Source organism: Octodon degus, unplaced genomic scaffold (assembly GCF_000260255.1).
Source record: "Octodon degus isolate 3935 unplaced genomic scaffold, OctDeg1.0 scaffold00015, whole genome shotgun sequence".
Classification (NCBI taxonomy): domain Eukaryota; kingdom Metazoa; phylum Chordata; class Mammalia; order Rodentia; family Octodontidae; genus Octodon; species Octodon degus.
This window is the reverse complement of record NW_004524591.1, coordinates 21,460,176-21,473,162: the sequence shown is the minus strand read 5'-3', so window position 1 is coordinate 21,473,162 and position 12,987 is coordinate 21,460,176. Positions and strand designations below refer to the sequence as shown.

The following is a 12,987-nucleotide window of genomic DNA, read 5'->3' as shown; positions in this document are numbered from 1 at the left end:
AAATTTCAGAGGTCAATAACTTAAAGACAATACACAACTGCTTCTTAAAACATTCCAGGGAATGTGTGCTTCCATTTTACTATTCTTTTTCTGTGCAAGGAACCTCCAAGAGTCAGAGTTTGAAAACTTATCATTGTAAAACACAAATCTCTCACTCAGGCAGGCTCTGTAGCATATGTCTTTACTAAGCTCCAGTCGGTATCTGCCTCAGAGTTTCCGAAACTAGTAAATCCAATGAGATTGATTCAAGCTTTACATGAACAAAAGCCTTCCAGCCAGCTTATTACTGTCATAGGTGCCAACCCAGTTCAACTTGTAGGCAATCATGTAAAAATTTGAGGCCAAATAAATTAAATAATAAGTTGCCCAAATGGAAGGTAAAATAAATAGTTGCGCTATCAAGCCATGTCCCTCATTATTTTCTGCCACTATTCTTATCAGAACTATCTCTATGTCCTGATTTGTGTGTAATCCACCAAGTGAGCCTCCAGCTTTGCCTCATCTGGACAATTTTGGAGAGTTTCTGAGCATTTCACTCTAAAATATTACACTTTATCTGACCCTTGCTTGTGTTCTCTGCCAATACCAGTGCTCTTGTCATGGCTTCAGCCCCTTACCAAGTCCTACTGTTGCTACGTGTTCACTGGGAAGTATGAAGGAATACACACATAGAGTTCAGGGATCTTGGCGCTGTGAACACAGTGAACTGCAGACATCAATGGAGGAAGTGATCCATTTTCAGATATTGATGAAGAAAGGATGTAGCTTAGTCTTGTTGCATTACCACAATCTCTAGCCTTACAGAAAAATCTAGCCCTTCAGAAAATTGTAGCCATCAAGAATCTGGAGCCCTTCACCTAGGGTTTCTGCCTGGGATCTCAGTGTCCTCTCAGCTAGAGTAGCGTACTCCATGGACAGCACACCCTCTGCCCTGCCATCATTGACCAACACGACCTGCTTGGTTGGAAACCAAACAGCGTCCTGCATGCTGGAGGAGAGGAGGTTCCTAAGGGTGACACATTTTCATCTGCAATGAGGCCCAGCTTGGTCTTAGCAGGAGGTTTTCATCCACCCATGCCTGAGGCCTGAGAGCCACTCTAACTGAGGTAGAGATCCAGCATCTACATTCTTGCCTAGACTCCTTGTTCTCTTCCTTCTTTGTTCTTGCTAAAAATGACATAAGTGTCTATCTTTAGACTTTGGCCTTTCTGCTGCCAAACTTAGATTTTGAAGGAAACCATGCCAAGCAAAATTAAAATAATTTTTAAGCTCACAGAATAGGCTTTATTTATAAAATTATGACACAATTACTAAAAATTAATTATTGTCACTTCCTGATTTCCATTTTACATTTCCAGGCTCTCTGCATCCTTGGGTATCAAGTACTATTCTCACATCGATGCCATTTGTGTTGACTTCTTAACTTTGCAGAAACAGCAACTGGCCTTTGTAGCATTTGGACACAGGCAGTTCACAGTTTTGCACGGGGCAGTATGAAACAATTAGCCCTTGTCCGTTGCAGGGATTTTATTTTTATTTTTCTTTCATTTTACTAATTTGAAAAAAAAAAAAACTTCCTAGAGCCCGAGAATGGGACTTAATAGGGTCAGAACCTATTTCCTTTGACCCATTTTCAATAATGAATTTGAATGATGAGGCCCAAGCTGGTGCCCATCCTGTGCCATTTCTCACAGGGACTGGGATTCTTAGGCTTTGCTTAAAATGTGGAAGAGCCAAGAGCATTGCCCAGGTGTTTTGAGGCTGCTCTCTGATCTGCAGTTTCTGTGTGGCATGATTCATTCATTTGCAGTTACCTGCCTGGTCCTGCCTTTGGATCTGTGCTCTGATGAGAGCAAGACTGATGAATAGGGTATGCCACTGCAGGTCAGACAAAGCGCTACTGTTCCCTGGATGTCCTCAAGCTCTGCAGGCAGCAGGCTTGGGACTGCCTCAGGCTGAAGGTGGTGCCCTTCTAGATGGACCTGTGAGCTCTGCAGAAATCTCTCCTACGTGGGCCCACCTTGTGTTCACACATGCTTCTCCACTTGCTTTTATTTTTTTTCCACCTTTTTTCTTTTCAGGATATACTGATTTGTCTTTAAATATTGGGTTATACTTTCTAAAAGCATTAGGAGAGAGAGAAGGGGGAAAAAAGTAAGTCCTGCTATCCTTGCATTTCCTAAGCATTGTTTTCAGGAAAAAAAAAAAAAAAAAAAAAGCGAGGAAAGAAGGCCTTGCTCTGTTGAATACATCCGTTCCATGGGATGGAATTCCATTTCTGATTCCCTTCTAGATGCTTGAGTCTCAGCCACCCTCCCCACTGTTAGGTGGACTTCTGCCACCTGAAGTAGCAGATACCACACTTAACCCTGCAAAATGTATTGCTGGAGAAGATGTAGTCAGATATGCAGAAGGCACTAATTAGCACCTTTATTGGCTTAGAAAGCATTTTTTATTTTGGTTTTCCTAAGCATTTCTGACTGATTCATGGAAGACATTTGGTTCTTTGGAATATCATCCAATAGACTAATCAAATTACATTTTCACAGGGCTCTAAAATAATAGCACTCTACAGTTTTCTGCACATTTAACTAGTGCATGCTCAGGACACTCAGTAGAGGCAGGGAGCTGTGTGTGTTTGAAACAGACAGCAAATTCTTAACCCATATTCCTACAAAAAAAGAGACATTCACATTCTGCTTAACCCTCCTGCTTAAAAATCTTGGATCTAATTGGAATGCTGGGCTTTGCTTCACCTCCTCCAATATCTATTGGTTTTCCAGGTGGTGTGAATTCTTCCTCCTGTAGACCCCACTGCTGACCCCCAGGGCAAGCCCCTGTGTCATCAATCCTTGGTCCACAGCAACTTCCCACCATGTGCAGTGTACCTCTGCACTGTCAGAATAAGCACTAGGATCTGCCATTTCTCTCTTCAAGACTTCAGGACTTGCCAAAGTAGAGATAGCAGAGCTGTAATGTGCACCCTTCTATTCCTCAACCCTGCACTTGTAGCAGTTGCCACTGATTGTTATCATAAATTATTCAAGACCCCCCGTTCAGATAAGCAGAGAAGAGTCATCACACTCACACTCATCCCAGACCCCAGTTCCAACTCCTCCTCTCTTTGGACTACAACCTGAAATGGCACTTCTGTGCCATCCCAGTTCTACACATCAAGTGTGAGTCCCTCTTTCTGGACCTCCAGACATTTGTTATCTGGGCACACTCCACCAAAAGAGTTTCTTACTGTGCTCCCTGGTATGGAACTGCCTTTCCACTCTCATCACATTCCAGCGCTTTTCCATACACATTTAATTTCATTCTCATGTCTATGCCTGTGTTCAAATTCCTACACCTTCCACCAGGTTACTTTCTTGCTTTGTCACTTTGCTTTTTAAAATTGCCTCCTCTTTTATTGACCAGCTAAAGCCTCATGTCTTCTGCAAAGATTTCAAATCTGAAATCATCAGCTTCACCACTCTGGGTGCAATTGGATGACTTCAGGATAGTTCTTGCCCTGTGAGGGTCACAGCTTTGTCAATGAGAAGCATTGTATGCCTGAGAACTGGAAGCAATACACACCAAATTCCATGTAGAGAGAACCAAGGAAGGATGTGTGTGTGGTCAGAAAATAAATTCCATCTCAGTGCAGAAGTCAGGAAGGCCTGTATGCAGACTCTGGAGCTTAGGATCGGGCCTCAAAAATAGGTCAAGAGGTTATCAGAATAAGAAAGACTTTAAGACTTGAGAAGTTGGATGAAGAAAGATGAAGGAAAACAAATGAGAAGAGCTAGTTAAGATCTTAACTCATTATATTTGCAGAACCCTTTTTTCTAAGTAGGGCATCATTCTCGTGTTTTGGGTGGAAATGAAATGGTGGAGGGTGACAGTACCCTTCTTACTCAAACTGAACTTCACACCAAAGCTGGCTTCCTTACTGATCTCTTCTGAGGCTTGGCACAGAGGGGTGCAATGCTTTGGTTTAGAGTAGAGCAGGTTCTAAGTCTGGTGCTTGATGTATCTACAAGAAGAGGATTCATCATTCAAGAAGACGAGACCCTGAGAAGACGGAGTCATAGAATAAAAGATAAGACAGAAGCCTCAGAATGTTGTACAGCCATTGGAAGCCAAGCTGGGAGGGATTCTTCAGAAGTCCAATGAATGGCTGACACCTTGGGTTTGAACTTCTAGGCTGCATAATCTACGAGGGAATAAATTCCTGGTTTTTGGGAATAAATTCCTGGTTTTAATCCTTAAAGTATACAGTGATTTGTTGTTGACTGAAGTGGCGAACACTCGTGCACTCTATAACCCTTAAGGATTTCACAAGTGTGCACAGCACTGCTTCTTCAGATGTGACAACTTATATTCCTCTTCTGCAGTTATTTTTTTTTTCTTTTTCTCCAAGTTTTCTCCTTAACCTTTCTCCCAAGACTTTCAGATCACCAGTTTTTGTTACTGTTCGGGCAGCCACCCCTCACTTCCTAGTGTGACTCTGGGCTTCCCTAAGCCCAGGTTGAACCCTACCATCACAACTGACGCCGGGGCACAGAGAGGCCCAGGGAAGCCTGGATCTCCAGCTTCTCCATCTGCCTTTAATCAGCTGTGACTTCAGTTCACAACATTCTGTCACCCTGCGCCTCAGATCCTTTACCTGTGAGCCAGAAATGAGAGTGAGGCACATGCCCACACAGGTCACTGAGTTTAAAATTTGATCAATGAGCAAGGGCCTTGTAAAAGTAAAAGCTCAATTAAATTTGTGAGAAGCTCTTCCATTATTATTAAAAGTCTTACTGAAGATGAAAGAGCTACCATACGGAAGCTGTGGCTCTCTAAGCTCAGAGCCGAGTTTGTGGATGACACTGCTGTCTCCGGGTCTTTATCTCCTGTCTCTGGCTTTGCAGTTCATGACTTGGTTCAGATGAAAAGTCATCATTTGTCTGTAATGTCTGGGATGTGAGGAGATTAATACAATCACTAAGTATCTCAAAGCTAGGGTTAGGCCTCTCACCATGACCCAGGCAAGGTCAGCATCAGGTGGCTATGAAATACTGGCTGTATTTTTTTAAGTTTCTTTTTCTTTTTCTTTCTTTCTTTTTCCCTTTTTCTTTTCTTTCTTTTTTCTTTTCTTTTCTTTTTTTTTTTTTTTTTTTTTTTTTTTTTTTTTTGATGTAGGGTCTCACTACGCAGTTCACACTGGTAACAATCCTGATTTCTGCCTCCCTAGTGTTGGGGTGATGTGTATGTGCCACCACACCCAGACTCCACTGCCGGCTCAGCATGCCTGGGGATGGGGCCAGCAGCATGTGGTGCCAGGGATTGAACCCTGGCCCCTGTGCTTGCCTAAGCAAGCACTTAGTTCACTGAGTTATATCGCCAGTCCTTAAGTTCCTGTTTTTTCCGTGAGTCTCGACTATTACAGCAGAGAGCTGATTAAACTTGATTTATCAGGAAAAAAAATCATTAGAAATTTTGGGATTATGGAACTTCATGTTTTAAAAAAAAGCAGCTCTATGAAAAGGAAATTCAAATCATGCAGTTTTCTTTTTTTAGGGTAAATAATCCCAAATTTAAATAAACTGTTGTAGGCAGTAGTAGATATTTACTTAAGACAACAGTGAAGGAAGTAAAAGAATTAAAACCAGCAAAGTAAGTTGCTATTTTAGTAAGTTTTGCCTCCTAATTATTAAACTCTTAATTTACTTACTTTTTTCCATATATATTTTCATAGTACTTAGTCAATACTAATGCTTTTCTCACATTTTTAACATCTATGAAATCAAGATGTATTCCATAATCTAGATCTTATTTATAATCACAAGGGTTCATTTTCTCTATCTGAGTGATTCATTTAAAATAAGGACATTTTATAATTGAGAAGCCATAGATTCGAAGAAAAACAGAATCTCATTTAATAGATATGGAACCCATAAGACCTGAAATTAAATTCATTTTTCTTTTGTAATGTTCTTATCAAAACTCAGTGAAACAAAGGTGATGCAATTTTGTCTCTCAGAAATACTTTCACTCTTTGCTTTAGGATTCAATCATTTGTTCTTCTCTAGAACAAATACATCATTGGAGAGAGATGATATAAGTAGAATTTTGAGATAAAAAAATAGAAAGAGTACCTTTAGAAGTAAAAGAACAATACAATCTGAGGGAAAATTAAACAATTTCAATTTCATAATTATATCTTTGCCAGTGTATCTGCAGAATACAGTCAGCTTCCTGAAGCCTTGGCCTCAGCCCCCAGCCTCCTGCCTTTCGGGAGCTTTGGTCTCATCAATCAGATGAAAGCATTGAGGTCGGACCCATTCCAGCGGGCACTAATGGTTTTATCTGGGGGACGTGCATGCACACAGTTTTCACACATGCATCTTTACTTGGCTTTAGGAAATAGAACTATTTCTGGGTTCTTTCCTCTTACCGGTGTGGTTGACAAGTTGCTGAAAGTTTTCCTTTGCAGAGATACTGTATAAAAAAAAAAATTGTGAGTCAAATGATGGCTTTAAATAAATTACCCTGAATTGGTTTTCAAATTAAGCTGATGAATGTGAGTGCAGAATTAGTTTATTAAAAGAGTACTTTTGGAAACCAGCACATCATAAGGCATTAGAATAACAATGTATTTTGCACTTTTAAATCAATTTAAAGCTTTTACAATAATAAAATAATCCTTTAAGTACACAAATAATATTACAACCCCAATATATCTCACCTTGAAAAGAAGAATATCCACAATTTTTTCATAGATCTTTACCAGAGAAAAGTATAAAGCACAGAGAAACACTTACAAAAATCCAGAGTCCAACCACTGCTGGATACTTTCCTGCTTGGAGGCTTCTATAGACAAGAAAGAAACAGATCAGTTAGTCAAAGCACAACCATTTAAAATAACTTCACTAGCATTCAGCCTACACTCAATAGTTCTATTTCTACATATTTAGTCACATGTTTCTATAAGCTGATTCATCTTTTTTCAAAAGGTCCAATCTCCTGTTTTTTATAATCAGCCATTCCTGAGAATTCAGTAGAAATTTGCCAAAATATTATAACTCAAAAAAGAAAGGAAGAAAGAAAGAGAAAGCGAAAGAGAGAAAGAACAAAAGAAAATACTAAAGAGGAGAAAAATAGATCAGTAAAGAACAAGAGCTATTAGAATAATTTTTATATTACCTGGTGTATACAAGAGTGAAAAGCATTTGAGACATTTGTCTTTCTCTTGTTGGGTGTAAATCGCCATGGAGCCTCTCCTTATTGAATCAGGACATTTACCTAAGGCAGCCAGCCAGTGATGTTTATTTGCAAGGATTCTCTGCCAGGTTAGAAACCAAATTTGCATTCATTCCAAGGACAAATTGCACTAGAGTCCCTGGATTGCCAAGGGCGCCCTGTGTTGAAAAGGCACCAGTCTTTTAAGAATAGGTCCTTGACACTGGCTCAGCAGACAGGCAAAAGGAGAGAATGCAAAGGGAACATTTCCTGTGAAACACTTACTTATGTTAAGGTTAGTTACTGTCTGCCACTGGCTGATAATCTATGACTTGATGCTACCAAGCCATGGGGTGCCTGCACTATTTACTCACAAGGTATCAGGAGAATCAAGAAAGTCAGTGGGCCTCAGAGATGTAGATTATTTTTCAATTAAGATAAAATAAAAGGATAGAATAAAATTGATGAGGAGCAAAGAAGAAAAACTACCCTAAAGTTACATCTTGTGAAGAATGTGCTGGAGAAACATTTTCTTACTTATTACTTTTTAAATTATTAACACTATTATTCATGCAACATGCAAGATCCCAAGAGTCTTCAAGGTCATGATGTCCCGAAAGAAGCTTTATGCCCCAGGGAATGGGTCTATACATCTTGCAAGTCCTGGGAATTTAAGATGAAGGGGAATTGGAATGAAAAGGAAGTAGAGTTCATTTCTTAGATGATCTATTTATTTTGACAAAGTCTGTGTTCTGAGGGTCTGCAAAGTCAGAAGTGTGTTTCATACAACAGTCTTCAAAGTGAAGTCTGTATTCCAAATTCATCTGCCCCCTAGCTGCAAGCCCCACATTCCTCATCACGCACAGATTTTTGTTTTTTGCAAATGCTCCTGAGGGCCTTCCTCACCCAGCAGGGCAGTGGAAGCAATCCGGCTTTCCTCCTTGGGGTCCAGGGACAGCTGCTCATCCAGAGGAGCCCATGCCTGCTTGGTGAACCTCAGGACATCCCTCCTGGTCTTCTCCTGGCCTTCTTGAGGGTGCTCAGATCCTTGAAACTTCTCTGCCATCACTGGTGGATAATTCTGCAAAGCAGTTCACATCACAGACACAAGCAAGCCGGACACTAGAAGTTCAGCTCTCAGGGTTGGCTCAGGAAGGGGAGACCGGAATGCTCAGGGTGCAGTGAGTGATGCCAGCTTCAAGGTCTTCTGTGACCCTGGCTCACCTGGAACAGCAAACAAAGACACTGGACTCAAGGACACACCCAGCAATTACCCCTCAAAGTTATCCAACAGTTACATCTCTAAAAATATTTTTATATAAGAAGAGGGTGAAACATAGACTTGGCAGGGTTTCATCTCTGTAACTTCTTATATGATCTTGAACAAATTGTACAACTTCTGTGTAACCTCTTGGCTTTAAGTTGAGAGCAAATTATACTACAAGGCAATATCCTTTGCCTGCAGTATTCATTACATAGTACATTCTTTCATTAATTTTAATTTGTGCATGCTTCAGTCCATAATGATCACATTCTTATGGGGAGCTGGTACATGTACATTTATTCGCCCTTTAGTTTTCCAACTATATCTTGGTTCCCTTCCCTTTTGGAAGATATCCATGCCCCTGTCACCTATTATCTATCTTTTATTTTGTTCTGTAATTATTTATGCTTTGGGTTTAACATCAGGTGAAATTAAATATGTGTGCTGATTTATTTCACATAATATTATGCACATATTTTCCTACCAGCAACACAAATTTATCCTTCTTTATGGTACAATAGAAATTCACTGTACATAAATGCCATATTTCCTTTATCCACTCATCTGCTGATGAATACATGGGCTGCTTCCAAAGTTTAGCTGTTATGAGTTGCAGTGCTATACATGCCTATGTATGTGTCGCTGTAATATGGCTACCATCAATAAATCAAATAACAAACCGTAGTAAGGCTACAGAAAGAAAGGAACCCTTATACACATTGGTTTGAATGCAAACTAGTACAGCCACTATGGAAATCAGTAAGGTGATTCCTCAAAATCTAAGAATAGAAATTGAATTTGACCCAACTATTCCCTTTCTAAGTATTTTTCCAGAGAATTAAAGGCATCATATAGCAGAGGTAAAAGAGGTACCTTGTATACTAGTGTCTGTGTAATTATTACATAATTTAATTTTCCATGACAGAAGTAAAAACAATTGTCAGAATTTGTGGTAAGTTGAAATGTTAAGCTAGGTTGTATGCCCAAGTCATGCAGCCAGCTGGTATTCAAATACAGGCATGGGACTCCAAGAATGTTGTCATTTACTCAGGAAGGTGGTTAGGATCATTAGAATATTAATAAATATATCATACATGAGGAGCAAGTAGTGCTACTGTCCACATTAACTGACTCAACCTTTATTAACCTCCTTATGAAAATTTCAGTGGCACATGCTGTGCTGACTCCCGGGTGAGCTGAGCCTGCACTGTGTCCTGGAGTGGTGGCACATGCCTGTAATCCCAGAGCCGGGGAGGCTGAAAACAGGAGGGTCATTACGAGTCCAAGCTGCATAGTGAGAGATCAGGAGACAGGAATTGAAACCAGCTGTGTAAATTGTTCTCTCTCGCTAGACTATCAGTACCTTCTGGACAAGGGCTGTCCTCTCACTCATTTACATGTCTCTCATACTTGGTTGACTTTTTGTACATACCAGGTGTTACATTAACGTGTACAACACTAGGATAGCAAAACTAGTGTCATACTTTCTGGTTCAATTGTTTCCACGGCGGACATTTGAATTAGCATTAGTTTGTTCAACTTTAGATGGCCAAAGAGCCAAAGACCCACTTCAGCATTTCTAACAAGCTGGCAGTTGTGCGTCATCACTGCTCACGTGACCCACAAGCCATAATTTCTCATCAGTGTTTAAAAAAGCCAGCCATTCAGATTTATTTTAAACCTTGGAATACAGTGTATTCTCTTTCAAGTACAAGTGAGCATTTTAGATGTTTTGGAAGTAATATGCTTTATATATTCAAGTTCTATCATTCAGGTTAAGAAAAACACTCAGTACTGCATTTGTTAATTACCACACAAATTAATCACAGTTGCAGATGAATTAACTCTACAATAAAAAAGCAAACACGAAAAAAATTCAGCTAGTTAAAAATCAGGGCAAAAAGTAAGTAGAAAATCTTTACATTGACAGTAACAGTTGGCCAGTTACTTTTAGGAAGTTAACAAGAGGAATATCGTCTGGTAGAAGATTATAAAAGTTATAAAAAATGCTGATGATGAGACAAAACAAAATTAATGCAGATTAGATTATATTTATGATCTGTATAGAGTTGTTTGCCATATTAAAATGCATACACTGGACAAGATAACTGTTAGGAATTGCACTAAATGTTTAGCGCTTTAATTTTGCATAGATTTTGGATCTTTGAAGCAAAGAATGTCCTTGGTAGAGCCTTGAACCCTCGGAGTATGAATGAGATAGCATCAGGTTTACAGGGCACAGCTCCATAAGGAACTACACCCCGACAGGATGCTCAAAACATCAAGAGAGATAGAACACAATACAGAGTCCAAATGCCTGAGAAAGAAAAACATGAATAATGTGCAACAGAAAGATAAGATTCACAAATAATCTTGCTTCTTCCCTGACTTCACCTGAAAACAAGTTTCTATTTACTGGAGGTGATTTTTCCATTGTTAGGAGCTCACAAGCAGCTGGCGGTACCATACTGTCAAATGTTAATCCACCTTCCGCTTTCTCACGTGTAACAGTGTAAAAATTGTTAAACTCTGAGAGGAGAGTGCTACTTTTTTTGTGTGTCCAAACTTCTCTGTAATGGCAAGTTTGACCTCAGCCGTCTGCTTTACACATGCAGTGAGGACATGCTCTCTGCCAGCGCAGTTGTACTTGGCTACGGAGTCAGAAAAACCTGCCAAAGAAAGTGGAAGCCCTGGCTAAAGGCAAGGGTCAGGGACTGGTTTGTAAAGAAAAACTCTTTTGTTCCCCCTGTTTCAGTGGATGCCTTCCCAGTTTGTAAACAGAGCCGCTTCTGGAAATGGGTTCTCTGATGCCTGAATGACCTTTCTTTGGCACCCAGGCATGTGAGCCTCAGAGCAGTTCTTTGGAAAATGAAACAGATCAGATGGTTCACTGAAGTGCCCAGAGGAGCTACGGACAGAAAATATGCATGTGATCTCTGCAGGCTCTTCTCGCTAGCTTTTCTGTCTGCAGTTCTTGATGGCTTTGACCCAAGGTGAAATCCTCATTCTGGATCATGTTATCACTTGTATTTAAGTGACCCAGTAACTTCCCTGTTCAGATGGTTCTACTGATTACATTATTCTAGATAGATAGATAGATAGATAGATAGATAGATAGATAGATAGATAGATCTATAGAAATATATATTACCACTAGCATGGGAAACTTCTATCCCGTAATTTTATTAATTATTAAATTTTTTAAAAGATGCAAATAGAGGTAGAAATACAGATAGAGACAGACACAGAAACAGAGGTGGAAATATATATTACCACTAATGAGGGAAACTTTTTAATCCCACAACTTTTTGATTAAATTTTTAAAAAATGCAAAACCATATTGCACCAAGAACTCCATTTTTTAAAACAAAATAAAACAAACTGAAAAAAAACCAAAATGTAATACTAATGTATTGAAATACAAAACAAACATATCAAAATGTTACCAAGGGGCCGGGGAGATAGCTCAGTGGAATAAGTGCTTCCCTGCTGCTCCTTCTTACTGCGGAGCCTACAGCCTACAATGAAATCATACAACTGGACACCTAAAGTAGTGATAATCACTGCATTTTTGTCTGCTGGAGCTAATTAATTCTTTGTAACTATATAAACAGGTTATCTTGCCAAAGTGGAAGAATAAGGGCTGTGTTTTCCTTGTTTTCCCCCAGAGTTCCAGTGCCACCTTTGGGCCACCCTAGGCAGTCTGTAATTACTGGCTGATTGCTTGGTTACTTGGGAAAGGACCATCCAGTTAGCTGAGTGAGCATTCTTGCTTCTCCTGTGGCTAAAAGAGCAACTGCATTCAGGTCAGGTAGCTTTAGATTTCATCGCAACTATGTTGCTGTCTGACTTCTTGTAGGAAGTTTCAAATTTCTCCAATAAATATGGTAAAATAATACCACAGGCATAAAATAAAAACTTTAGAGAGTGGTTGACAAAAAATTCATTAAGAATGTGTACAAAATAATCAACACTCATCTTCTCCAGTTTTCTCTTTCCTTCTTTTCTCCATTGCTTCTTCTTATCATTTTGTCAAGAGCTGCCAAGTTGAAAAATCAATAAAAGAGGTTTTCCCATGAGAGTCAGTTTTTACCTTTAGTGGATAATCTGTGCTATCTTTAGATGTCTTATGTCTGGATAATTGAGAGAGATGTGGACAGCATGAGATCTGAACATCTCTGAGACTATGAGGTTGCATTAGGGGACCTTTAAATGTACTCAAGTGCTTCAGGAGGACCTGATCCATCCCTAGCTATGAAGCTATTCAGAGCAGTTTACAAAGAAATACCCCAAAGCATGTTCTCTCAAAAAAGTGAGCATTAAGAACCTATTCATGGCCAGGGAGATGGCTCAGTAGAATAAGCGCTTGTGTGGCAAGCATAAGGGCCTGAGTTCAATCCCTGGTTCTGAAAAAAGAAGAAGAAGAAGAAGAAGAAGAAGAAGAAGAAGAAGAAGAAGAAGAAGAAGAAGAAGAAGAAGAAGAAGAAGAAGAAGAAGAAGAAGAAGAA

The 12,987-nt window shown here is 39.7% G+C and overlaps 1 protein-coding gene across 2 annotated transcripts in view; it reads right to left on the bottom strand.

The window, feature by feature from the left end:
• Positions 1-12,987, bottom strand: part of Ccdc129 (coiled-coil domain containing 129) — a 135,165-nt gene that overhangs the window by 90,803 nt on the left and 31,375 nt on the right. The window contains exons 1-3 of one of the 2 annotated variants that reach the window (XM_023709958.1): positions 8,122-8,286; positions 6,798-6,846; positions 6,431-6,474 (exon numbers count right to left, since the gene is read on the bottom strand). In XM_023709958.1, coding sequence (XP_023565726.1) covers positions 6,431-6,474; positions 6,798-6,846; positions 8,122-8,281 — 253 coding nt within the window. In that variant the 5' untranslated portion in view covers positions 8,282-8,286. Of the gene's footprint in view, positions 1-6,430; positions 6,475-6,797; positions 6,847-8,121; positions 8,287-12,987 lie in introns of those variants that run through there. The other variant, XM_023709957.1, reaches the window with a different exon arrangement.